Here is a 24,096-nt window from a genome sequence, read left to right as displayed (position 1 = left end):
TATTTTATGAAAGCAGAGCTAAAATTACAACAAAAATACCAATCAGTAGAATTTACGCAATTCCTTCTTCAGCTGCTTTTCTCTTCTCTTTAATAACACAAACATCTACAGATCCAGAAAAAGCTACAGTGGTGCCCCGCAAGACGAATGCCTCGCAAGACGAAAAACCCGCTAGACGAAAGGGTTTTCCGTTTTTCGAGGCGCTTCGCAAGACGAATTTCCCTATGGGCTTGCTTCGCAAGACAAAAACGTCTTGCGAGTCTTTCCCCTCCCCCCCCCTTTTTCTAAGCCGCTAATAGCACTAAGCCGCTAATAGGGATGCTTCGCAAGATGAAAAAACCGCAAAACGAAGAGACTCGCGGAACGAATTATTTTCGTCTTGCGAGGCACCACTGTAATCTGTAATATGCCATTGTGACTTAACACTACTTATATTATCCAGCCAAAGAGAAGCAACCAATCTAAGTACCACTGAATGTGATGGGAGTTAAGCAGTGGTCTGCAAACCCTAGCTTTGCTTACTAGAGGTTGTTTCTCAATTTGCCCTGGAACATGGAGAAAGCAAAGGGATAGAAAGTGGAAGAGACTTGAGTTTCTTTTGGGATTGTTTTTTTTTTAACGACTTCACCAAACCTCAGGAGAACGAAATAAATCCCTGCATTTTCTCTTTCAAGCTCTCCTACTGTGTCTCATTTTCTCCAAACTCCAGAAGGCAGTGCATCTTCCTGAAACCATGTGGCAAGGTTTTGGAAGATGGTGGACTCTTCTCTCGCTACACTGCAGTTTCGACATGATAAAAGTCAGAGAGACTTTTGCTGCTTCTCATTTCTCAAAACTGCAGTGCAAATGAGAACTTGGGGGAGGGGATGTGCTACTGGCAGTTCTTTCCACCAGAGGGCCTGCACACTTTCCTCTGGAATCTCTGGATGCCAGGAGCTCAGTTACCTGTAACCAAACTTAGCTGGATCGAGCCCTTTACAGAAATCAAGAGTGTTAAGAGTGAGCTTAAAACTGATTAATTTTAGTGGAATCATGTGCATTTCTCCCCCAAACTGGAAAGCACAGCTGGATTTCATCTTACCTGTGCAAACTGTGTGAATGCCTCTATGGCATGTTGATGAATCAACCAGTTACTGCTGGCCAGCAAAGAAGAAAACAGGTAGGACAGCTTGGATAAAATCTGCTCCTAACAAGTGAATAATGAAGTTATTTGTATTTTAAGCCTATATATTCGCCTCCACTCATAATTTCCTGGGAATCATAATTAAATACAACCCAGATACCCCACTGAGAATGACAATAATGAAAAGCTCATGGCAGCCTTTACTGACCAAACGTATCTTAAGAATCTTGCAGCAATTTACAGACTGACAATTTTATTACAGCATATGCATCAGATAGAAGACAAGCACTTAAGCCATAATACATGTGTCAGTCTCTTAAGGTACCAAAATATTTTTTGTTGGTTTTGACTATTCGTCTGGACTCTGCCGACAAATAGACATGCCCAGCCCTCCAAATCAAACTAGCAAAACGTCCCACAACATGCCAAGTCCTGTTGTCACACTGACCCACTGCCATTCAACAAGAGTCAAGAAAGTGTCTTTAAAATGGAAAAATTCCAAGTAAAAATGCATTTCCAAGCTAAAATAAACTCAGGGGCAAGAACACCACCAAGTCCAGGGATAATGTAATAGTGATATATTTCTACCCCTAGGTAACTATCGAGGAGTCCCCGTACCTTTCATTACCCATGTAGGCTTCCCACACAGGGTTTCTAAAAAGTAATAGGAACTTGACATTCTTATGATTAATGTACTTTTGGGCCTTAGCTACTTAGTGGCCACTACTGAAAAACAGTGTCTCAATGCTCTGGTACTACAGCCATTATTTTCACCCGTAAACGACACCTGCAGAAGGTTAATGAAAGAACAGAATCTTGTTCTAGTGAATTTACCTGGAATTCTGGTGGAATGATGGGAACCCCCATCGAAGAGAGAAAATCTAAGATTGCAGTGAGAACATGATCTGGGGGATTATGTTGAAGGAGGGAAGTTTGCAGTGTAAGTATCTGCAGGAAGAAAAAACAATGAATAGTGTTGTCACATTTGAAGATTATGTTATAAAGTATTTTAGTCCATTTCATCCAGTGCATGCACATGCAGCTATACACACATTGGTGGAGTAAGGTTTAGAGGGGTTTAAAATGCAAGAACACGAAGTGACAATTCACATAATCTGGCCTTCATGCAAAAGAAGCACAGCAACCTTTTATAACAGATGTCAAGCCTGGTCGTTGTCCTCTTCAGATCAGCACACAAACACTTCTTGTTCTTTTATAAAAACTTTTTATTGCGTATTAACAAAACAATCTTATAAACGGTTCTTAACTATTATTCCTCAGAGTCACTTCTTTCAGATACCTTCTGAGCTCTGCTTCTCCATGACCAGCCACCCTCAAAATGTCGAACGCGCCCTTCCCTTTGTTTTCCCGCTCTTTTTTCTAACCTCCTGGCTAGAACTGGCCTGTATCTCCCCTCCTCCGAATCTGAGCTAGAACTGAACCCTTGCCTTTCCTGGGAACAGCCGGTCCCTCCCTGTTGCTCCTCCTGTTCTCTTCTATTAGATTCACTGCTCCCCTCCCCCCCTTGGGGAATGCTTTCTCCCTCTGAGAAACTGGAAACTTCTAACTCTTCCCTGACAACAGAAATAATAGAGTAAACAATCAGTGTAGTAGTGGGACAGGAAAGCTTGTGATTTTAAATATGATCAGGAAATTCTATTCCACTGACCAACCCTGAAGGCTCCTGGCACCGTTTGCTTCTCCCAAATCCGTCAACCCACACCAGAGTAGCATTGTGTATGCAGTTGCTAAATACAGTGGACGCTCGGGTTGCAAACGTGATCCATGCGGGAGGCACGTTCGCAACCCGCAGCGCTGCATCTGCACACGTGCGGGTCGCAATTCGGTGCATGTGCAAAGCGCAATTTAGTGCTTCTGCACATGCGCCAAAACCCGGAAGTAACCTGTTCCGGTACTTCCAGGTTTGGTGCGGTGCACAACCTGGTAACACACAACCTGAAGCGTCTGCAACCCGGTTTATGACTGTATGCTCAACCTCAACTAGATTGGCAAATACACTTCAAATTCTGGTTGCTAGCAGTCATGACTAGCCTTGACAATGGACAGGCCAATAAAGGATGGAAGTGGGGAACATTCAGGCCAGTGGTGTTGTGGCTGCATTGGCCTGGGCAAGAGGTGTGCGCCTCCAAATATAATACACTCTGTTTGAAGGCCCTTAAAATGGTGTAGGGGGGCAAAACACACTTCCTCCCTCTCACCGTACTGTGAACATCTGTGAGTGAAGATGCAGGAGGTTGTTTTGTGAATATGTTGCAAACCAGCTGTAACTTAATAATTACACCCTATGAAGCAACCTGTAGCACAGCTTCTTGAGGGCTAGGGTTTCTAAATAGCCAGGAACTAGGATCATGACATTCTTGTACTACTGTGGCTTATGCTTACCAGGATCATTCTCTGGTAGAAAAATGATGATGGATACACCTGTCATAACTAGCAGCAATCAGCTTTGAAAACTACCTTGCTAGACATCCATCTGTGTATGCCAGGCAAGTCTGCTCATCACACTATTTCTTACCTGAATTAGCAGTTGAGGCTCTAATATTTGGATGAAGAACTGCATGAGTCGCAGCACCAAGCTATAGGTCTGCTGCAGAGAAGGCAGACTGGAGACCTTCATTGGACAAAAAGAGCATATTATAGCCTCACAGCGTCCTCCATTTCTGGCTAGCTAAACTAGCTAAACTGCAAAGTGAATGGTACAAGGGTATATGGTACAAGGCTCATACCAAGAACTAACTTAGTTGGTCTTTAAGGCGCTACTGGAAGGAATTTTTTTATTTTGTTTTGACTATGGCAGACCAACACGGCTACCTATCTGTAACTGCAAAGTGAATGTTTAATGATTCTGCTATGCCCTGCCTCTGTGACAGCAGCATGAAAGGCTGTCTGGCTAAGGAAGGAAGCGTTGTTGATCTACTCAAACTCAAACTGACAGAAGGTGCACTCTTCTCACAGACGGAAAGTGTGAAGTCAGCTTCATCTAAATAAGAGGACTGATACAAACTACCACAAACTGCTGCCTCCTAGTCCAGTTCCCTTTTGGGGTCCTTGCCAGATGAGAGTAGAGCACAATGTTTGGTGATTGTAGGTACCAAAAGTCTCACATATGATTCGCAAGTGTTAACTGCAATTCATATTGCACTGACGTATTATTAAATTCACCCTGTATATTAAAGTGGAAACACTTCTTTGCCTGTTTCTATGGCTATATGGTACAAGGCAAAAATAGAGCACCCCTCCCTCTTTTGGCATATAATGGAACTAGTACTATTGCAAGAGTCAGCCAACACCTTAAATGCTGTCATTTGTATGGCAAGAAAGATGCATATTGGGATGCAACTGCATGCTCCTGTAACGAAACAAGGTCTTCATCTTCTCTCTCTCTCCTGGAATTCTGCTTTCTCCTCCTATAGCCCTCCCACAAGAGCAGGAAAACTGCAGCTATCTCTGTTCTGACATATTATTGGACTTGTGGAGAAGGGAGAACTAGATGCAGCAGCAGGAAGTGGGAAATGAGAGAATTTACTCACCTGTGTGGCAGGAAGAACTACCAAGAACTGACCAACAATTCCAACAAGTGCTGTTTGCTGTCCCATCTCTAGTGACTTCCCCACAGTTTGGCACAAGGACAACAAGGCAGAGAGAGCAGTGTTCTAACAGAGAAGAAAGAGCTTTGAGGAGCTAGGAACACTTCTAGTTGTATCTCTGATCACTAGAAACACCACCCAGATCTGCAAGCATTTAGGCACAGGGACAACTACCCTGTGTCTCTCCAGAAGTGCCTGTCAACCTCAATTAACCAGTAGTTTGCAGTGGTGGGAGCTTTAGTCCAGCAACATCTAGAGAGCCACAGGTTAATCACCCTTGTTTTAACAGAAAAAGTGTGTCCACTTTCAGGCTTCCGTCTGCAACTACAAAGGCAAGAAAAAAATACATGCATTCTCTCTTTAAAGTGCAAGTCCTGAAGCTCAGGAATCTGAAGTCCTGCATCCTTTGCACCAACACTTGATCCCAGTCATGCAAACTATTGATAGACCCGGTACAAAAAGTTATTATCGCTCTGAAATCATACTATTAGCACAACAAAGCAAAAAGTTGGGCTTACTTGTGGGTATCCCCATAACAGAACAATAGAACCAAAGAGGACAAGAAAATCCTCACCAGAGTTTTTCATCCGCAAGTACCGTATTTTTTGCTCTATAAGACTCACTTTTTCCCTCCTAAAAAGCAAGGGGAAATGTGTGTGCGTCTTATGGAACGAATGCAGGCTGCGCAGCTATCCCAGAAGCCAGAACAGCAAGAGGGATTGCTGCTTTCACTGCGCAGCGATCCCTCTTGCTGTTCTGGCATCTGAGATTCAGAATATTTTTTTTCTTGTTTTCCTCCTCCAAAAACTAGGTGCGTCTTGTGGTCTGGTGCGTCTTATAGAGCGAAAAATACGGTAATCATTCAAGCCTTTCCTTACCACTTGTGGAAGTTCCTCCAGAGGCCTTTTGCTGCTCAGCCACTCTTGACATTGTGCAAATCCGGCCACAAAGAGCTCAAGAGCAACTTGCTGCCTGAGGGGAGGGATCAGGGCCTGGAGAGAAAAATGCTGCCACAATATCAGGTTCTCTGTTTCTCTTGAAGGAAATTGTTGGGTGAACCTCACCTGCAAGGAGGTGAAGGCAACATTAGAAAGAGCACAGGAGAGCTCAATAAACTATTTCACAAATATAGGAAAATAATAAACTAAACAGAATATCCTTTCTGTCCAATGACAGAGTAAGATGGCAGGCTAGAGGAAAGGATTTCTCCCTCTCAAAGGCAAGGCTTAGACTCTGAAACTATCCCAGCAGCTTTTCCAGTCCCCAACCCAGAATGTGACTAAAGCCACTCTCTTTCCAAGACAGATATTTATTATCATTATTATTATTTATTGAATTTTTTATACCGCCCTATATCCAAAGGTCTCTGGGTGGTTCACAGAAACCTTAACAATACCCATAAAATAACCCATAACAGAACAGACAGACAGGTGCACAACTTCAGTTAGTACTGAGGGAGATTCCTGAGAGATTTAATTGCAAAAAGACTCCACACAATGATTCCTTTGGGCTAAATTCAGATAGTACGGCTCTCACCGAGATGCAGCCAAAATGTTTTCACAGAACACCAGTGTCATACTCTGGCTGTTAAAGCCTGTGTAAGCCTTTTACCATGAGGGAAAACTCTCAATGCCTGGGCTGCACATTCAGTGGAGTAGTTGAAAGGGAGACTTTCTGGATGGTAAGACTAATCTAATCGTACAATAACATCTTTGACCACCTTCCTATGGTGAGTGTAATATTTGAATGAACCCTCAAAATTTGTTCTGCTTGTAACAAAGCAGGTTGAAACATATGTCTCTTCCCCCACTAAACAAAAAGTGCTTACCACCTTGAGTTCCTTGAAGGAAAGATGGGATACAAATGGAATCAATAAATAACATTTTTGGCAGTACTTGCCTGGTGATCAGCAGTCATCAGGAATAGCAGACGCCTTAACAGGACTCCAAGCAGAGAAACTTGAAAATGCTCTGCAGGACAAGCTTTTATCTGAATAAGGTAAGAAATTATTAGCTCACAAAATTCTAACAATCTAGCAACACCTAAGCATGTTTGTTTTTTTAAAAAGAAAACAGTTTTGATGCAGAACCTATAGCTACACATACACTGGGTCCTATTTTAGGTAACAGCAAGTCCAACGTTACTTACATATTCCTTTTTAACATTACTGATTCTCCACTTGACCACAGGCAGATGTCTGTATTATACCATTGGCACCCATCTGTGTGTCCCTCCTAAACTATTTCACAGAGTAGTCTGTACCACACAAATTATTCTGTTACAACAAGCCTAAAATGAGGCTCCATGTTAGACTGGCCTATCAAGGCCAGCATTTGTTTGTTAAAACCATCCAGATAACTCAAACAAATGAGCCAAACCACATACTAAAGAGGAAGGTAAAAATAAATGAAAAATTAATCCCCCATCACTAGGTAATCAGACCTAGAGAAAAATGCTTTTCAAAATGAAGCAAAGCTGAACAACCAAGCATCTCCTGAAGAAAGCACCATGAACATATTTAGGCTTGTTTAAAATGATTGAATATGACATGATTCCCAGATTTTATTGTGCTACTGTTTATTTTAAAATAGTGTTGATGATTAATTTTGTATGTAAATTTCCTTGGAATCCATGTTTGGCTGAAGATATAGGGTGGAGTTTTTTCAAAATATATAATGAGAGAATCAAGGTGGCAAAAGAAAGAAAGAAAGAAAGAAAGAGAAAGAAGAAAGAAAGAAAGAAAGAAAGAAAGAGAGAGAGAGAGAGACAGACTATATAATCATCCCCTAACTTCACTGCATTTTGACTAAATTCAAACTAAATTTGACTAAATACTGCTATATTACAAAACTAATATTTAGCCCTTATTATACAAACATATCAGGAAATCAAGGGGGGACTGAGCATTTCCCATTTTCTACAACAGACTTTCCCATAGTCTTCAAGAGGCCTGGGATAATCATCGACAGCTATGTAAACTTCATGTTGTGCTATGTTACATTTTCTGCTCTGCTCAAATACCTCTCCTTATAAACAAACCATGTTCTGCTTACCAAATGTGCTATTATAAATGCATGATGAGCACACAGGTCCGCTCTTCCATACCTGGGAGAAGAAAAAAGAGCAAGATGAACAAGTGAGGCAGCAGATCTCTCATTGGGGTGCTGGTCTGTGTTGATCTTGAACTGGGAAGGCCTGCGTTCAAATCCCTGTTTAGTCATGGCACCTATTAGCATAGCTCTTGCAAGTCATTCTCTCTCAGCTTAACAAGTTTACTGTGAGGAGAAAAAAATGCCATGTATGATATTCTACCTTTCTTGAAGAAAAAGTGGTATCTGTACGTAACAATTTTTTTTCTTGTCCTATTGCTGAAGGTGCGAGTGTGAAGGCCACTCCCCGCAAGGCCCTTTCCACCTGGCCTAGGGGGCGGGGCCCAGATTCACCCAGCCCTACTAAAGAGGCTCCTCATGAGGCTGGGGAAACATTGCCCGGCTGTTGTTTTATTGATTTAATATGCTGTAAACCGCTTTGAGATTTTTATTAAAAATATAAAGCGGGATCGAAAATAAATAAATAAATAAATATGGGAAAACTTAGCAGTTTAGGTTACATCTGCCTGTGTTTCAGGATATCCTTTTTCTTACCGGGCAAGGAAGCACCAAACGTCCATAGCCAGGAGAGCAGTAGTTGTGTTGGAACCAAGTACAGCCTCCAGCAGGGAGCATTCCTGAAAGAAAACAGAAACACGTATACACAGGCAAAAAGTTGCTTAGAAAGAAGTTACGGCTGCTGTTTATTGACATCCCACCAACTAGCAAGAAAAAACAAAGCTGTCAATGGAGGCAAAGGACAGCTCCATCTGGTATACCTGCACTCTGTCTCAAGATAAGATCGCCAAGGCAACTATCTGTAAATAAACAATAAGCACCCATAAAAACGGCAAAAGTAGTTTCTTTCCAAAATAGGTTTTATCTTAAACAATTGCGAACGCAGTAAAAAAGAAGCCACTTGTGATATACCAGTGGTTCAGTGCTCAAACGTTATTCCGGTAATCAAGACGTTTCATTGCTAAAGAGTTCAGTCATCGAGCTGTCAAAATCTATCGTAACATTACTGTGCTTACACTTGTTTTAAGATAAAACGTATTTTGGAAAGAAAGTACATTCGCCATTTTTATGGGCATTTATTGTTTGTTTACAGATAGTTGCCTTTGCCCCTCAACAAACTCCCTTCCCACTCCCTGTGCAACCACCAACACACCCCTTCCCACAGCTCGAACTTCCAGAAGTGGAGAGGACAAACCCTCATTCTCTTATTTCCAGGGTAGAGACTCTTAAGGCAGTGGTGTGGAAGAATGAATGGACAAAGGGAGACTTTCTCCCCCTCTCCATGGCAGTGGCAGCAAAGATGGAAAGGCAGGAGGACCACCCTGGACTGATCCTCTATAGTTAGCCTGTGGCAGCTACACAAATCGAGATCATCTTAAGATTTGATTATATGGTAAGACATGCAGTGGAGAAGAATGACTTATATTGGAAAGCTTGGTTGTAAAATCCACCAGCTGCTCCAAGTCAGCAGATGGAGTTCGTCGTACAATACTTCTCCTTACCAGTAGACGGAAATGCGAAACCGAGAGGGATGTGATAAAGGCACACAAATGGACACAGACATAGTGGTAAAAGGTGACAAGATCCTCAGCTTGCCCTGTCCCCATTGCTGCGGGCAAACTAACAGGAAGAAAAAGCTCTCCAGGACACTGCTGAAGGCTGAGAAAGAGGGCTGCAAACAAGGAGACTCTGCAGAGAAATGGAGAACATCAGGATTACTCCTACCTAAGGCTAACTCTTTGCAGCAATCCAACATGCATCACTAAAACGAATAATATAGAGACAGTGCAGCCCTAAATTGTGCTGGGTGGATTTTATGCTACCGACTGCTAGATTTCCAGATGCTGCAAAAGTCTACAATCAATGAAACAGAAATAAGCATCTTAAATCTAGCGAGAGCTATCCAAAATCTTTGTACAGTCAACTGACATTACTGACGAAATTATATTTAGAATTAATCATGCTAACCTTCACTAAACCCTTCATTCAGTACAACACATCTTTTTATAAAACATGTTCAAAACAACCTGGGGATGCAGCTTGGCAACATCAAGTACAGTGGTGCCTCGCAAGACGAAAGAATCCGTTCCGCGATTCTCTTCGTCTAGCAGTTTTTTTGTCTTGCGAAGCAAGCCCATTGACGGCTTAGCGGATTAGCACTATTAGCGGCTTTTAGCGGCTTAGTGGATAAGCCGATAAGCGGCTTAGAAAAAGGGGGGGGGGAAGGGGGAAAAAGGTCGGAAAAACTCGCAAGACATTTTCGTCTTGCGAAGCAAGCCCATAGGAAATTCGTTTTGCGAAGCACCTCCAAAACGGAAAACCCTTTCGTCTAGCGGGTTTTTCGTCTTGCGAGGCATTCGTCTTGCGGGGCACCACTGTATGCCAATCACAAAAACGCTTATCTATTAATATAAATCTACTACAGCAGCAATGAATTACCTGGGAATCTCCTCTGGTAACTGACTTCCAGTGTTCCAAAGAGCCTGCACATCTTGGGGCTGGGATGGCAACTTGTCCATTACAGAAAGCAGAAGACGACATTGTGGAAAATGCAGCTCAGGAGAGAGATCTGTAGTCATATTTTTTTTTAAAGAAAAAACTTTTTTTAAGTTAAAACTTTTAAAGCAAGCTTTATATGGAGCTCTCATGTCTGAATAAATCTAGAAATCAACAACCATGTACTTAAAACTCATTTGTCTTTGTAATTTTTATCTATTTTATTTATTTAACGTTTATATATTGCTTATATACTGCTTGATTGTAACCAAACCTCAAAGCAGTTTGCAAAAAGCATTAAACAATAACATTATCAGTAAATGTTACAGATAGGTAGCCGTGTTGGTCTGCCATAGTCAAAACAAAATAAAAGAAAAAAATTCCTTCCAGTAGCACCTTAAAGACCAACTAAGTTAGTTCTAGGTATGAGCTTTCGTGTGCAGATACCAATCTGAAGAAGTGTGCATGCACACGAAAGCTCATACCTAGAACTAACTTAGTTGGTCTTTAAGGTGCTACTGGAAGGAATTTTTTTCTTTTATTTTGTTTTGATTATCAGTAAAAATAGTTAAAAACAACTGTTCAAAACGAATGAAAACCAATAAGCTAAAATGAATTATAACATATGAAACACTGCACATGTTTGGAAAGATTTGCCTAAACAAAAATGTCTTTATCAGGTGCCAAAGAAGAATACAGTGAAGGCAGCTGCCTGAGGTTAACAGGCAGGGAGTTCCAAAGTGAGTGCTGCCACACTAAAAGATCAATCTCTTACAAGTGCCAAACAAGTATTACGGGGCACCTGCAAAAAGTTAATGGCTTATAACTAAACAAATAAAAATGCTACTAAGAGAAATTAAGCCTTTAAGAAGAATACAAAATTTTACACATGAAAAAGAAATATAAGCTTTAAAAATTAGAGTGGTAAGAATATTCTAAAGCCATGAAATGAATATAATAATAATAATAATAATAATAATAATGATGATGATGATGTTTATGACCTGAACAAAGCTGAGTTACTAATAAGTAACTTTGGTCTGATTGTGCATTTTCAAAACTAATTGATATACTGTATAGTATTGCTACTGTGGAATTTTATTATTCTTGCAGCCGACTAGTGGGAAGAAATGCCTGGTTTGCAGGGCCCATCAGAATCCTCCACCCAGTTCTCTACTGCGAGAGTACTAACATCGTCAGGGCCTTTAAGCTTACCTGAAATTTTACTTAATGCCACTTCTAGGAAAGGCCTAAAAGAGAGCAGGTGGGGTAGGAGAGAGTCCAGCGTCACGAGGAATTCCCTCGCTATTTCATCCTGATGAGACTTAGAAATCGCTGGAGCATAAAGACTTGGAGGAAATTTGCTGTCAGGAAAGAATACAGAATGCCTCATGTATCACTTGTACTCTGAAGAGCACTAAACATGGATTTCTAAGGTTCAATAGAATACAGAAACTCTGTGGAGCCAAGACAAGGCACACTTTAATTATGCTCATATAGTATTGGAGTGACATTCATTTAAGAGCTGTTCAACAGTGGGAATAGCATCCCTTAGGTTGGAGGTTGTGGACTCTACTTCCTTGGAGGTTTTAAAGCAGAGGTTGGATGGCCACAAGTGGATGGCCACTTGTCACAAATGCTTTAGCGGAGATCCCTGAACTGCAGGGGGTTGGACTAGATGACCCTCGGGGTCCCTTCCAACACTACGATTCTATGACACTGTGTGGCACATACCTTGATACAGAAGGAAATGGGGCTATTGCAGATACATGCTAGGACATCAGTCTTCAGTCATCACGATTTTGGAACCCACTTTTTGCAAACTGCCATACCAGGAAGGCAGCTTTCAAATTACTTCCAAGCTCAGGCACAGAAAACACTATTGACATAATAATTATGCAAAAATAAAAATTAAAAAAATTAAAATTAATTATTGGGTACCACTTACCTGTATATTTGAAGGTACGTCTGATGTAGCTGACAGCAGGAATCCGCCAGGAAAGGAGTGAACTCCTGTACAGCCAACAATTTAGAATATTTTTAAAATTTAAAATTCACTTATAATTATATCTCCATTGCTTTTTATTCCCTTGTTATAAGCTGAAACTTTGCATCATTCTGGATAGATGAGATAATATATTATTATACTTTAGTAATTTTATCTGTATCGTTATTGTAGGTTCAGACCTTTTGTGGAATTAATGTTGCAATTTTTTAAATATACTTTTTAGCCGCACTTTACATACAATTCTTGCAAGTAAGTACAGCCTTTAAACAATATAGGGGTATAATTCTATTTTTTTATCACAATAGTACAAGACTTACTGTACTGTATAGGCTACAATTCTGTACTCACTTTTGGGGTGTAAACACTTTTGAATTCAATTGGATTTACTTCTGAATGGACATTTATAGGATGCACTGTTGTGCTTAACCCCAGAAGTGATATACAGTACCCCTCTTTTGGTTGTTTTTTACCTGGAAAAGCACTTAATTCAGTCTCATAGATACTCATTGCTCAGCTTTAAGACACTAGTGTGGACTAATGTGTTTGTATGAAATACAGATCTCCTTTTAAGTTAATACATTTTTAAAAGAGATGTTTGCTTTAATTAAAAAATCAAAATAAATTAATTTAAGAATTAAAAATCTGTTTTACGAAGTTTAAAATCAAATTTTATCCACTCTTCTAAGTAGGGTGGGTCAGGTTAAAGTTACTAAACCTTAAACAAAACAAAACATTTATTCAGGAAAAAAGGAAGCATAGCCTGGAATATAACACAAAAATACTATGCTGACTTAATTAAACTCTTAACAACTACAGATGGACAATGCAATCACAGCAAATACTTGTGATTTAAGAACCAAATAAATTCCTAAAGCGTTTCAGATAAATGTTAAAACTTTCTGCAAAACACCAAAAACAAACTGCTCTTCCAGCAGATGCCTCTAAGGAAGAAACACAACCTAAGAAAATTTGTTTGTTTGTTTTTTTAAATATATTTATTAGGCTTTTATAGAAGAAAAAACACATAACAACCAAAAGAGTAAAAAAAAAAAGAGCAAAAAAACCCAAACGTTAATCAAAAATACACATAAAACAAATCAGAAAAACAAAATAAAATTCCACCCAACAAAAGGAAAAATAAAAACTCCAGCTTTTAAATTCATACTTAATTAACTTTCTTTCTTGACTTCCTCACGCCTCCCTTTTTTGTATTCCTCTTTACCCAATCAGATACAGCAAATCCTTACCCCACAACCTAAGAAAATTTGGTTCAGATATCGTTAGTGAACCATTTTATTTGTCTGTGGTACAAGGGCTGTTACAAAATATGGGAACAGTACAAGTACCTACAATAAAAAATGGGTAGCAAATCAAAATTCCCTCTGGGAAAAACACCATTTGTGATTCTCTACGTCAAGTGATGTTCTTCTCAAAGCATTTGCAAATTGACACAAAGGATGTAGGGGTGAAAAAGGAAGATGTTCACTGACTTATTGGCAATAGACTTCTATAACTGCAGACTTGAAGAGTTGTGCAATTTGTAGAATACAAAGAGGACAGATATGACAAACTAGAAAGGTATCCTTATTTAGACACAGCTTTGAGCACAAACTTCATGGCTAAGTAGAGTCTGTAGTTAACAATATCGAATGCAGTGTATAGACAGCACAAATCAAGCCCTACATGACAAGTAATGATTCTGATGAATACGGATGGAATATTGCCAATTACTTTTTATATAAGCTACCACATTTTCCAAGTTAGACAGAATATTTTATAGCAAAGCAATTAGGGCATATTCAAGTCAAACACATATTTTGCATCAGAGTGAACCCAGTTTCTATCTCTCACCTTGGTGTAGTGCACCAGGGAATTGGCCAAGAATCTACACAGCTTGACTGTCCTTTGGAACAACTTGCAATCAATGCTCTCCTATTTGAAAGGGAAGAAATCAAAGCTCAAATGGACAGCATTCAACAGTGTTTTAGAAAACTTATACCAGAAATGCCTCACCTCCCTGCCCTATCCTCCTCCCCAGCACTGAAAGGCCAGTCCAGTGAGGTAACGTTCTGGCTATTTTATTCCCTGGCCTATGCACATACTGTAATGGAAGTTCAACATACTCAAGAGAGAGGAGGGGAAATATGTTTATACATAGAAGCTATGGTACAATTGCCAATAAATTTATTTTAGCTGCATGCATAAATTGAGATGTATCCTTGGGAATTCTGAAAAACAGTTAATTTGGCTTTTTTGATGTTTTACTCACCTTCCATTTTCAGGCCTGCACAACAGATCCTATACCAGTGCTTACTCAACACAATTAGCTTCCATCCAGGAATCCCCCCAGCTATGACTATAATAATAATAATAATAATAATAATAATAAATTTTATTTATATCCCGCCCTCCCCAGCTGAAGCCGGGCTCAGGGTGGCTAACAACAATAAAACAGTACAAAAGTACAGCACAAACACTCTAAAATCAAATTTTCTCATCAAACTCAGGATAAATTAGTGCACTGGAGAACAGCAACAAGATGTGCGTAGCCCATTAAAGTGACAGTCTACATGATGCTCACCATTAGGGGAGCAAGTGTTCCTTAGCTCCTGAGATAGAGATGTCTGAAGAGGTTTTTGTCCATCCCCGCCATTTACTAAAAAGTGGTCAAAAGGAAAGCTAGGATTCTATGGTTCTAAATAGTTTGTGTGCTGCCCAAACATAAGCTACGCTTGTGGCCTGTCTATAGCTCTCAGACGTTCACGTCCTTGCAACTTTAATTACAATACTATGGAAGTCAATTTCATCCCAAGGTCAGTATGCCTAAAAGTCATATTCACCTCTGTTCCAGACCGCTTCATCTGCTCAGCCAGCTGCAAACAAGACTGGAAAGAAAACAGGATATCCTCACAAAGGCCACTGAGTATATCGGAATGCTTCAAGCTGTTCTTTATCAGAGATTTGTGCTTGAGACTTTGCCTGAAAGGGACAAACTTGTGACAATTCTCAAATTGTCAACAGGCTATTAGAACCATCACACACCCCCCCCCCCAAATTACTCTCATTAACTCAGATGGTGAGTACCAACTGAAACAGAGTCAACACAGGACCTCAGAGAAACAAAAGGGAGCACCCCCACCCCTAAATCAGTAGCCAAGAAGGTTGAGAATCCGTTGGGGGGAAATCAGAACGGAAATGTGCTGTGGAGGAGGTTGTGGCTGGCTGGAGGTGGCGGGCCCTACTTCTGTTGCAAGCACTCCTGTTATAAGTTACAAATGGGGAATGGGTAACATGTGGCACCTGCTACAGTGCCACCTCCACAGGTAAACAGGTGCAATCTTCACAGGTAAACTTGTCCCAAGTTGTTAAGGGCTTTACAGTCATACCTCAGGTTGCGAACGTGATCCGTGCAGGAGGCACGTTCGCAACCCGCGTCTGCACACATGTGTGACGCAATTCGGCACTTCTGCACATGACGTCATTTTGCGCTTCTGAACATGCACCAAATCCCGGAAGTAACCTGTTCCGGCACTTCCGGGTTCAGCGCGGTCCATAACCCGAAAACGTGCAACCCACAGCGTTTGCAACCCGAGGTATGGCTGTATATACTTGGCCCAGCAGCAAATCAGCAACCAGCACAGACATCTGAGCCCAGGTGTTACATACTAACAGGTCTGACTCCTGTCAGCAATCGTGCTGCAGCATTCTGTACTAACTGCAGCTTCCAGCTCAAGTGTTTTATAATGTCACACTGTTGTTTTATAATGTCACACTGTTTTAATGTTGTTAGCCGCCCTGAGCCCGGCTTCGGCTGGGGAGGGCGGGATATAAATAAAATTTATTATTATTATTATTATTAAGTGCAAGGGAAGCCCCACACCAGTACATTGATGTAATCTAGCCTTGAAGCAACCAACGCATGAACTACCATGGCAAGGCTTTACCAGTCCAAGAATGGCTGTAGCTGTCAAACCAATTGCAGTTGTTAAGAGGCACTTCCAGCCACTGAGGCTACCTGAGCCACCAGTGACAGAGCTGGATCCAGAAACAACCCCTGACTGCAAATCTGCTCCTTTGCAGGAGGAGTGCCATGCCATCCAGGGTAGGCAATTCACTAATTTCTCAGACATGGGAACTACAGATAACATTAATAGAATAAAAACATACCTGATTATGAACTTCCATGTGTTTGCATGAAGTGCATGATCTATGCTGGAAATAGCAGAACAGATCTCCAGCAAGGTATGAACAGCTGTAGAGCAAAGGACAAAAAGTAAATGCAAGGTAAGTTCAGCATATAACATAGTTAACCGTTCAATACAATGAAGATCATTCAATACAACGAAGACCACCATTTCCCTATGTTCACAACAGGCTGCACTTTTAATTGCTTTCATCTCACATTTAGCCCTGAATTTGAGAAGCAGATCATCCTGGACTTATGAGGAACACCAACTTTAACAGAAGGGAATAGGTATGTGGTAGGAGTTTATACATTTGGGAGAGTTGTCTGCTTTAAAGTGCATAGTTTGCATACACACCTGATGCTATAATCGCTATACTGTCTTCAGCAGCACAAGAGTTCACAGATACCATCTCTAGCAGTTCCATAAACTGCTTTTGCAAAGCATAGGCCTCCTTAAACAGAGACTGGAGTAAATCCGAAAACAAGTGGAGACACTCACTGTACAACGACTCACTATTCTGTAGCAAAATAAAAAAAAACGGAAAGAAAGTAAACACATTGTATAGATCAGTGGTGGAAGTAACTAATTCATGACCCAGAGCATTTCCCTATTCATATTATCTATAGCTGCTAAGCACTAAATACAAGATCTCATTACATGCTATACAAGATGTACTCCAGAATTTATTCCAGAGTTTCTTGTGACACCTTACAGACAAACAAATGTATTACTATGGCATACTATACATTGGGGGGGGGGGGTTGCTGCAGCATACTAACACCAGAGGTTCTCCCCTCTGAAAATTATCCTTAAAAAGTACGAGTGCCTATCAGGATAGTATTTATTGAACAAAACTGTATTCAGGCTTTCTCAATAACGATTTCAATGGAAATAATAATAATAATAATAATAATAATAATAATAATAATAATAATAAATTTTATTTATATTCCGCCCTCCCCAGCCGAAGCTGGGCTCAGGGCGGCTAACAACACTAAAACAGTACAACATTATAAAAACATTATAAAAATTAATTAAAATCAAAATTGATGGCAACCATAAACTAAAGTTTTGTAAAGATTGCCAAAGGAGGGAGTCAGGCTGCGCCCTGACCAAAGGCCAGGTGGAACAGCTCTGTCTTGCAGGCCCTGCGGAAAGATGTCAGGTCCCGCAGGGCCCTAGTCTCTTGTGACAGAGCGTTCCACCAGGTTGGAGCCGCAGCTGAAAAAGCCCTGGCTCTAGTTGAGGCCAGCCTAACCTCTCTGTGGCCTGGGACCTTCAAGGTGTTTTTATTTGAAGACCGTAAGTTCCTCTGTGGGGCATACCAGGAGAGGCGGTCCCGTAGGTACGAGGGCCCTAGGCCGTATAGGGCTTTGAAGGTTAAAACCAGCACCTTAAACCTGATCCTGTACTCCACCGGGAGCCAGTGCAGCTGGTACAGCACCGGATGAATGTGATCTCTAAGCGAAGACCCCGTAAGGAGTCTCGCTGCGGCATTCTGCACCCGCTGGAGTTTCTGGGTCAGTCTCAAGGGCAGCCCCACGTAGAGCGAGTTACAATAATCCAGTCTGGAGGTGACCGTCGCGTGGATCACAGTGGCTAGGTCAGGGCGAGAGAGGTAGGGAGCCAACTGCTTAGCTTGGCGGAGATGAAAAAATGCCGCCTTTGTTATAGCTGCAATCTGCGCCTCCATGGAGAGGGAGGTATCGAAGATTACACCCAAACTCTTAACGGACGGTGCTGGCACTAATTGCACCCCCGCAAGAGATGGGAGTTGCCCCCTCAGTCCCATGTCGTCCCGTCCCAGCCAGAGGACCTCTGTCTTCGAAGGATTTAACTTCAACCGGCTCCCACGTAACCATCCAGCCACAGCCTCCAAGCATCTGATCAGTGTGTCTGGGGCCGAGTCAGGGTGGCCGTCCATCAACAGATAGAGTTGGGTGTCATCAGCATACTGATGGCAGCCCAGCCCAAAACTCCGGACAAGCTGGGCGAGGGGGCGCATAAAGATGTTAAAAAAACAAGCACTGGAAAATAGTTTGCGCCAAGTTACTAATTCTCTAATATCCTTGTGATACCCTGTGAGAATACAGTTGGCAGTTATCTAAAGGGTTGTTTTCCACTGGTAGCACAAGGCTATCCGGTTATGTTATGGCTCCTCCACCTGGTGGCAGAAGGCAGGGCAAACATTTTGGGAAGCAGACAGCTCCCCAAATCTAGTTTGCAGACTTGCCAAGCTCTAACAGGTGACAGGACTGAACTTCATACTTACAGAACAAGCAAAAGTGAAAAAAGCAAGCTTTGGAAAGGCCTATTTAAGAAGGTTCAGATTTGCAGATACTAGAAACAGGAGTATCAAGCTGTAATTTAGGCTTCACTTGTTCAGTCTCAATCTTGAAAGGACTCCAATTTATCTTTCCAAAACTGAAAATTACCTAGTTATCCTTTCAAATTAAATCTTCCCTCGTCTAACGTAGAGGCCAATCGTCAGGTTTTATATGATAAAATCTGTTTGTATTGGTCTCATGTTTCCAAGCAAATATCTATTAACTCAGTTGGTTATAGTGTGGTGCTGACAATGTCAAGGTTGCAGGTTCGATCCCCATATAGGACAGCTGTATATTCCTGTATTGTTGGGGTTGAACTACATGATCCTCAGGGTCCTTTCTACCTCTACAATTCTATGATTCTGTTATGTGAGACACACAATATTTCTGTCTCTTCCACTTACCGATAGTAGGCTTCTAATATCGGTTTTGACAAAATATTCCTGTGATGGCCTGTTATAGCTCTCCTTCGGCTTGTCCCATTGCATTAACCATACTAATTGTCCTGCATCATCAAAATATTGACTTATTTAAGAAATACCCAACCCCCTTCATTTTTATCTACTTTCCCAACTTTTCTGGCTACTTTGGGTTTTTTTGTCTTTCCATATAAACTTATCTTTTGCCATTCTTTTTTATAACTGAATTCAATCTAGAGACAAGCAGGTTTTGTAATAGAAATAGGATGGTGGGAAGGTATGTTCATTTTTATTATGTTAATTCTTCCTAATAATGAATGATTTGCCTTTTCCCAATTTTTCAGATCTTTCTGAACCAAGTTTCGGCAGAGTGTGATAGTTAAATTACAAATATTTCAGACTTATTGAACTATTTATATTGTAAACCACCCTGTGATCTTCAGATGAAGAGCGGTATAGAAATTTAATTAATAGTACTAACTATGAAGTTCACCAACCTTGCAGTGTACAAATGTGTTCTTGATTACATGAAGAATGGAAGAGGGAAGACTGTAGACGTGTTCTAAGGGCACAACATCCTGTACAGTACAGATGTGGCGCACAGACCCTGTTAATGCTTCCAACACATGCACCAAAGTCTGTATGACAAAAATATTACTGTAAGCATCAATGGAGGTTATATAAACAACAATTCAACACAAATCAGAAGTGTTAGAGATGTTCAACCTTTGTACAATAGAATCAAACATCCTCAAATGATTTGCCATGCATATGCTGGTATACTCCCTCCCAAAATACCGCCAACAGTGTGGAATATATATATATATATATATATATATATATATATATATATATATATATCAGGTATCATTCCTGTTGTTAGTTCTAATTCCAGTAGATTTACCTGCAGATGGTTTCTTAATGTTTCACGTAACTCTACATTGTGGCTTGTTACACTTGTGGCTTGGTGGGATAATTCATATATCAAAAGATCAAATAATTGTACGGTCTGTTAGGAAAAAAAGCAGATTTCAATTAAAATAATATCCACAGAAAACCCAGTATTGGTATTCTATATATTAAATGCAACCAAATTGCACAGCATTGTCATATGTTGGGATGGTTATTATTAACTTTGATGGCTTTTAAGAAGTACAAGAGAAAATCTGGGAGTACAGTGTGATTAGCCATGGCAGTCAAATACAGAACCTCCATTTAAAGAGATAACAGACAATCCTGGAAAAATCCAAATTCACAATGCCTTGCAAATCTTCTGAGATAATCTTGCTTAATTCTTCTTCTTCCATAATCTAACCACCCAGAGAAGCATTGAAAAATCAATTATGTTTATAATGACACCATCCTATGAGCAGTGACTAAATAAATAACCATAGAATGGAGGTTTTGTAATTATTTTGACATTTTGTCCAAACCAGAAGTGCAACAATTTTTGGATCTGGCAATCATACCCTTTTTCTTCATTAGTTAACAAAAACCCCAGATTCTGAAGTTTATTTTTATAGATAGCTAAGGTAAACTCAGAATGCAGATTGAGGCCTTTTTGTTAACTTAAACAAGCCAATGCTAAACTGTTACCTAAGTGCCAAATCATTTATCAACCATTTTATAGACCCATTTTCTCAACTAAAATGGGGGAAACAGTGGTAAAAGCTACTATCTGTTAGCACCGCTCTTCAAAGCAAACTGCTCACTGACACAAGCCAAGCTCCCATTAAAAAAAGTAAATAAAAAATGTAACTTAAAAAATGACATGCTTCTGGAAGACGAGCTCAAGCATATAAATAACAGTACGCAAGTGTGAATACTCAGCAGTCCTTAACACACACACTTGCTGGTTCAAAATAGTGTCATACCTTTGGTAATATTTTAGAGAAAAATGCTTGCTCCAGCTCAGAAAGATTGATGCGGGGTAGAAACTGCTCTGTCAAGATCCTTAAGACACCTGGGAATGAAAAAAAATAAGAAAGTAAACCCACAATACTAAAAGGGGGAAGTCATTCTCTTTTCTTTCTTTTTCAAAAAAAGACCCATTAAAAAAACACATTTATTTAATATTAAAACAAATCGTTAATTCCCCACAAAATCAAGAGTTACATTACAGTTTTATCAACTGCCATAATACTCCATTCTCATTATTTTGCAGCATTTGTTTGCACAAAGCCTTGTCTGTACATACTCAACATTGTGAGAACTGAAACTATAGCCATATATCTTTATAGCTTGTAAAAAGAGAGTAAAGGTATCAAAGATGGACCCAAGTATCAAGCAGTTTCCGAACACCTACAAGCAATAACTGCTGGTTTCTGGTGCAGAAGGATTGTGGTGGGAAACTAGGAAAAAAGTTGTAGGTGCCAAACCAAGTCCGTTACCCTGCTCCCCAGCATGACATAACAAAACTGTGTCATGCAACTTTAGTGGGGCTTCTTCATTGGGGCAAAACTCCTAACTAACCAAGAGGCACAATTTCAGTGCATTTTGCCAACCAAGGTGGATGTGACTAAGCCGCATCCCATGTTCATGTCTGAAGGAAACATTTCCTGTACAATCACCACCAAAACAGGGAAGTAAATCCAATGCTTTTCCCCCTAAAACAAATATTTAGGGGTACTCTTTTTGACTCAAGAAAATCACCATTTTATAGTGCAAATCGGGGAAAATAAATACAGTAAATGGACAAAAGTACAAAGATTCACAAAATGTTTAGGGGTATGCATACCCCAGAAAAAAAGGACTGAGTAAATCTAACTGAAGTTTGCACAGCATTTACTTACCGATACGTTGGGTCCAGCTATCAGATGTCTGATACATAGAGTACAAATACTAAGGAAAAACTGCATACTTATGCTGGCAGATAAAAGGCTGGCTCAAACTACAGTCTTTTATCAACTTTCGCTCTGCTGCGAGGGAACAAAGGTACTTGTTGAATTCACACAGCACACCAATGGCTGTTTCCTATTGCGTTCCAACTGTACAGAATGGCACTATACTCTAAAGTTGTTGCTGTTACTAACTAAATTTATATAGAGAGATGAGATATATATTAGTAGTAGTCAAAAAATAATTTATTATTTATACCCCACTCCTCTGACTATATAGATATGGAGAGAGAGATATTGCCCTTCATCCCGAAAAACACAGGGCAGCTTTGTAGTATTAAAAAAAACACACAAGGTAACAAAACACGGCTGCCCCAGGATGATGTTGGGTCTGAAAGGGTGCAGTTTCCTTGAGCATTTTCCTTGGAGTCATATTTTGGATTTTTTAAATTATTATTTTTAAGTGATTGCCTCCCCCCACCCCTTTACGTTTTCAAGCTGCTCTTATTTCTAACCTGAGTCTCAAAAGTAGTGACTTTGAGCATTTTCCTTGGGGTCATAGTTTGGATTTTTTAAATTATTATTTTTAAGCGATTGCCTTCCCCCCTCCCCCTTTACATTTTCAAGCTGCTCTTATTTCTAACCTGAGTCTTAAAAGGGTGCGCGCAGTAGCGACCTTGAGCATTCTCCTTGGGGGTCATATTTTAGATTTATTTTTTTAAAACGATTGCCTTCCAATCCCCCCCTCCCCCTTTACGTTTTCAAGCCATTTAGGGAAGCTTTTAATGTTTAACAGACTATTATATTTTAATATATTGTTGCAAGCCGCCCAGAGCGGAAACCCAGCCAGATGGACGGGGTATAAATAATAAAGTATATTATTATTATTATTATAACTAACCTGAGTCGCGGGGGGGGGGACGGGGACTGTGGGGTAGAAATACATTAAATATATTAAAAAAGGGTGAGGAGTCCCGGGCCATTTAGGGAAGCTTTTAATGTTTAACAGACTATTATATTTTAATATATTGTTGCAAGCCGCCCAGAACGGCTGGGGAAACCCAGCCAGATGGGTGGGGTATAAATAATAAAGTATATTATTATTATTATTATTATTATTATTATTACTAACCTGAGTCGCGGGGGGGGGGCGGGGACTGGGGGGTAGAAATACATTAAATATATTTAAAAAGGGTGAGGAGTCCCGGGCCATTTAGGGAAGCTTTTAATGTTTAACAGACTATTATATTTTAATATATTGTTGCAAGCCGCCCAGAGCGGAAACCCAGCCAGATGGACGGGGTATAAATAATAAAGTATATTATTATTATTATTATTATTACTAACCTGAGTCGCGGGGGGGGGACGGGGACTGCGGGGTAGAAATATATTAAATATATTAAAAAAGGGTGAGGAGTCCCGGGCCATTTAGGGAAGCTTTTAATGTTTAACAGACTATTATATTTTAATATATTGTTGCAAGCCGCCCAGAACGGCTGGGGAAACCCAGCCAGATGGGTGGGGTATAAATAATAAAGTATATTATTATTATTATTATTATTATTACTAACCTGAGTCGCGGGGACTGGGACGGGGACTGCGGGGTAGAAATACATTAAATATATTAAAAAAGGGTGAGGAGTCCCGGGCCACGAGGAGGGATGGAAGGACCCCACAGATTATGGTGGGTGGGATGAGGGGCGTTTATGAGGGGGGGGGTCTTTCACAAACAGAGAGACGCGCTCTCCGCTTCTTCCCCGCCAAGAAAGGATATGATGAGGCGGGGCAAGGCCGTGGGGAGTTGGCCGAGGCCCAGCTCCTCGGCCCGGCCCTCCACCTCCGACAGCGGCGGCGGCGGCGGCAGCGTCTCGGGCTCCACTTGCGACATGATGGCGGCGGCGGCGGCGACGGCGGCCTGGGATTCCCCTCAGGCGGCGGCTTCGAAGAATCCCCTCAGGCGGCAGCGACGGCGCCGCTCGAATCC

General features: G+C 40.8%; 1 protein-coding gene across 1 annotated transcript in view; it reads right to left on the bottom strand.

Moving 5' to 3' along the window:
- The window catches only part of FIRRM (FIGNL1 interacting regulator of recombination and mitosis), a 27,703-nt gene extending 3,607 nt beyond the window's left edge, over window positions 1-24,096 (bottom strand). Inside the window, exons 1-21 of the mRNA XM_079981263.1 lie at window positions 23,888-24,096; window positions 22,068-22,108; window positions 21,150-21,238; window positions 20,180-20,284; window positions 19,773-19,913; window positions 16,884-17,046; window positions 16,510-16,594; window positions 15,183-15,321; window positions 14,194-14,274; window positions 12,283-12,347; window positions 11,550-11,698; window positions 10,278-10,407; window positions 9,341-9,527; window positions 8,376-8,458; window positions 7,785-7,836; window positions 6,631-6,720; window positions 5,610-5,795; window positions 4,675-4,797; window positions 3,660-3,755; window positions 1,958-2,071; window positions 1,082-1,186 (exon numbers count right to left, since the gene is read on the bottom strand). Of these exons, the coding sequence (XP_079837389.1) occupies window positions 1,082-1,186; window positions 1,958-2,071; window positions 3,660-3,755; window positions 4,675-4,797; window positions 5,610-5,795; window positions 6,631-6,720; window positions 7,785-7,836; window positions 8,376-8,458; window positions 9,341-9,527; window positions 10,278-10,407; window positions 11,550-11,698; window positions 12,283-12,347; window positions 14,194-14,274; window positions 15,183-15,321; window positions 16,510-16,594; window positions 16,884-17,046; window positions 19,773-19,913; window positions 20,180-20,284; window positions 21,150-21,238; window positions 22,068-22,108; window positions 23,888-24,000 (2,337 nt within the window). The 5' untranslated portion in view covers window positions 24,001-24,096. The remainder of the gene's footprint in view (window positions 1-1,081; window positions 1,187-1,957; window positions 2,072-3,659; window positions 3,756-4,674; window positions 4,798-5,609; window positions 5,796-6,630; window positions 6,721-7,784; window positions 7,837-8,375; window positions 8,459-9,340; window positions 9,528-10,277; window positions 10,408-11,549; window positions 11,699-12,282; window positions 12,348-14,193; window positions 14,275-15,182; window positions 15,322-16,509; window positions 16,595-16,883; window positions 17,047-19,772; window positions 19,914-20,179; window positions 20,285-21,149; window positions 21,239-22,067; window positions 22,109-23,887) is intronic.

The sequence above is a fragment of the Podarcis cretensis genome, assembly GCF_951804945.1.
Source record: "Podarcis cretensis genome assembly, chromosome: 6".
NCBI classification, from domain to species: Eukaryota; Metazoa; Chordata; class Lepidosauria; order Squamata; family Lacertidae; genus Podarcis; species Podarcis cretensis.
Note: the sequence above shows the minus strand (reverse complement) of the source record. Positions and strands in the feature narration are given on the sequence as shown.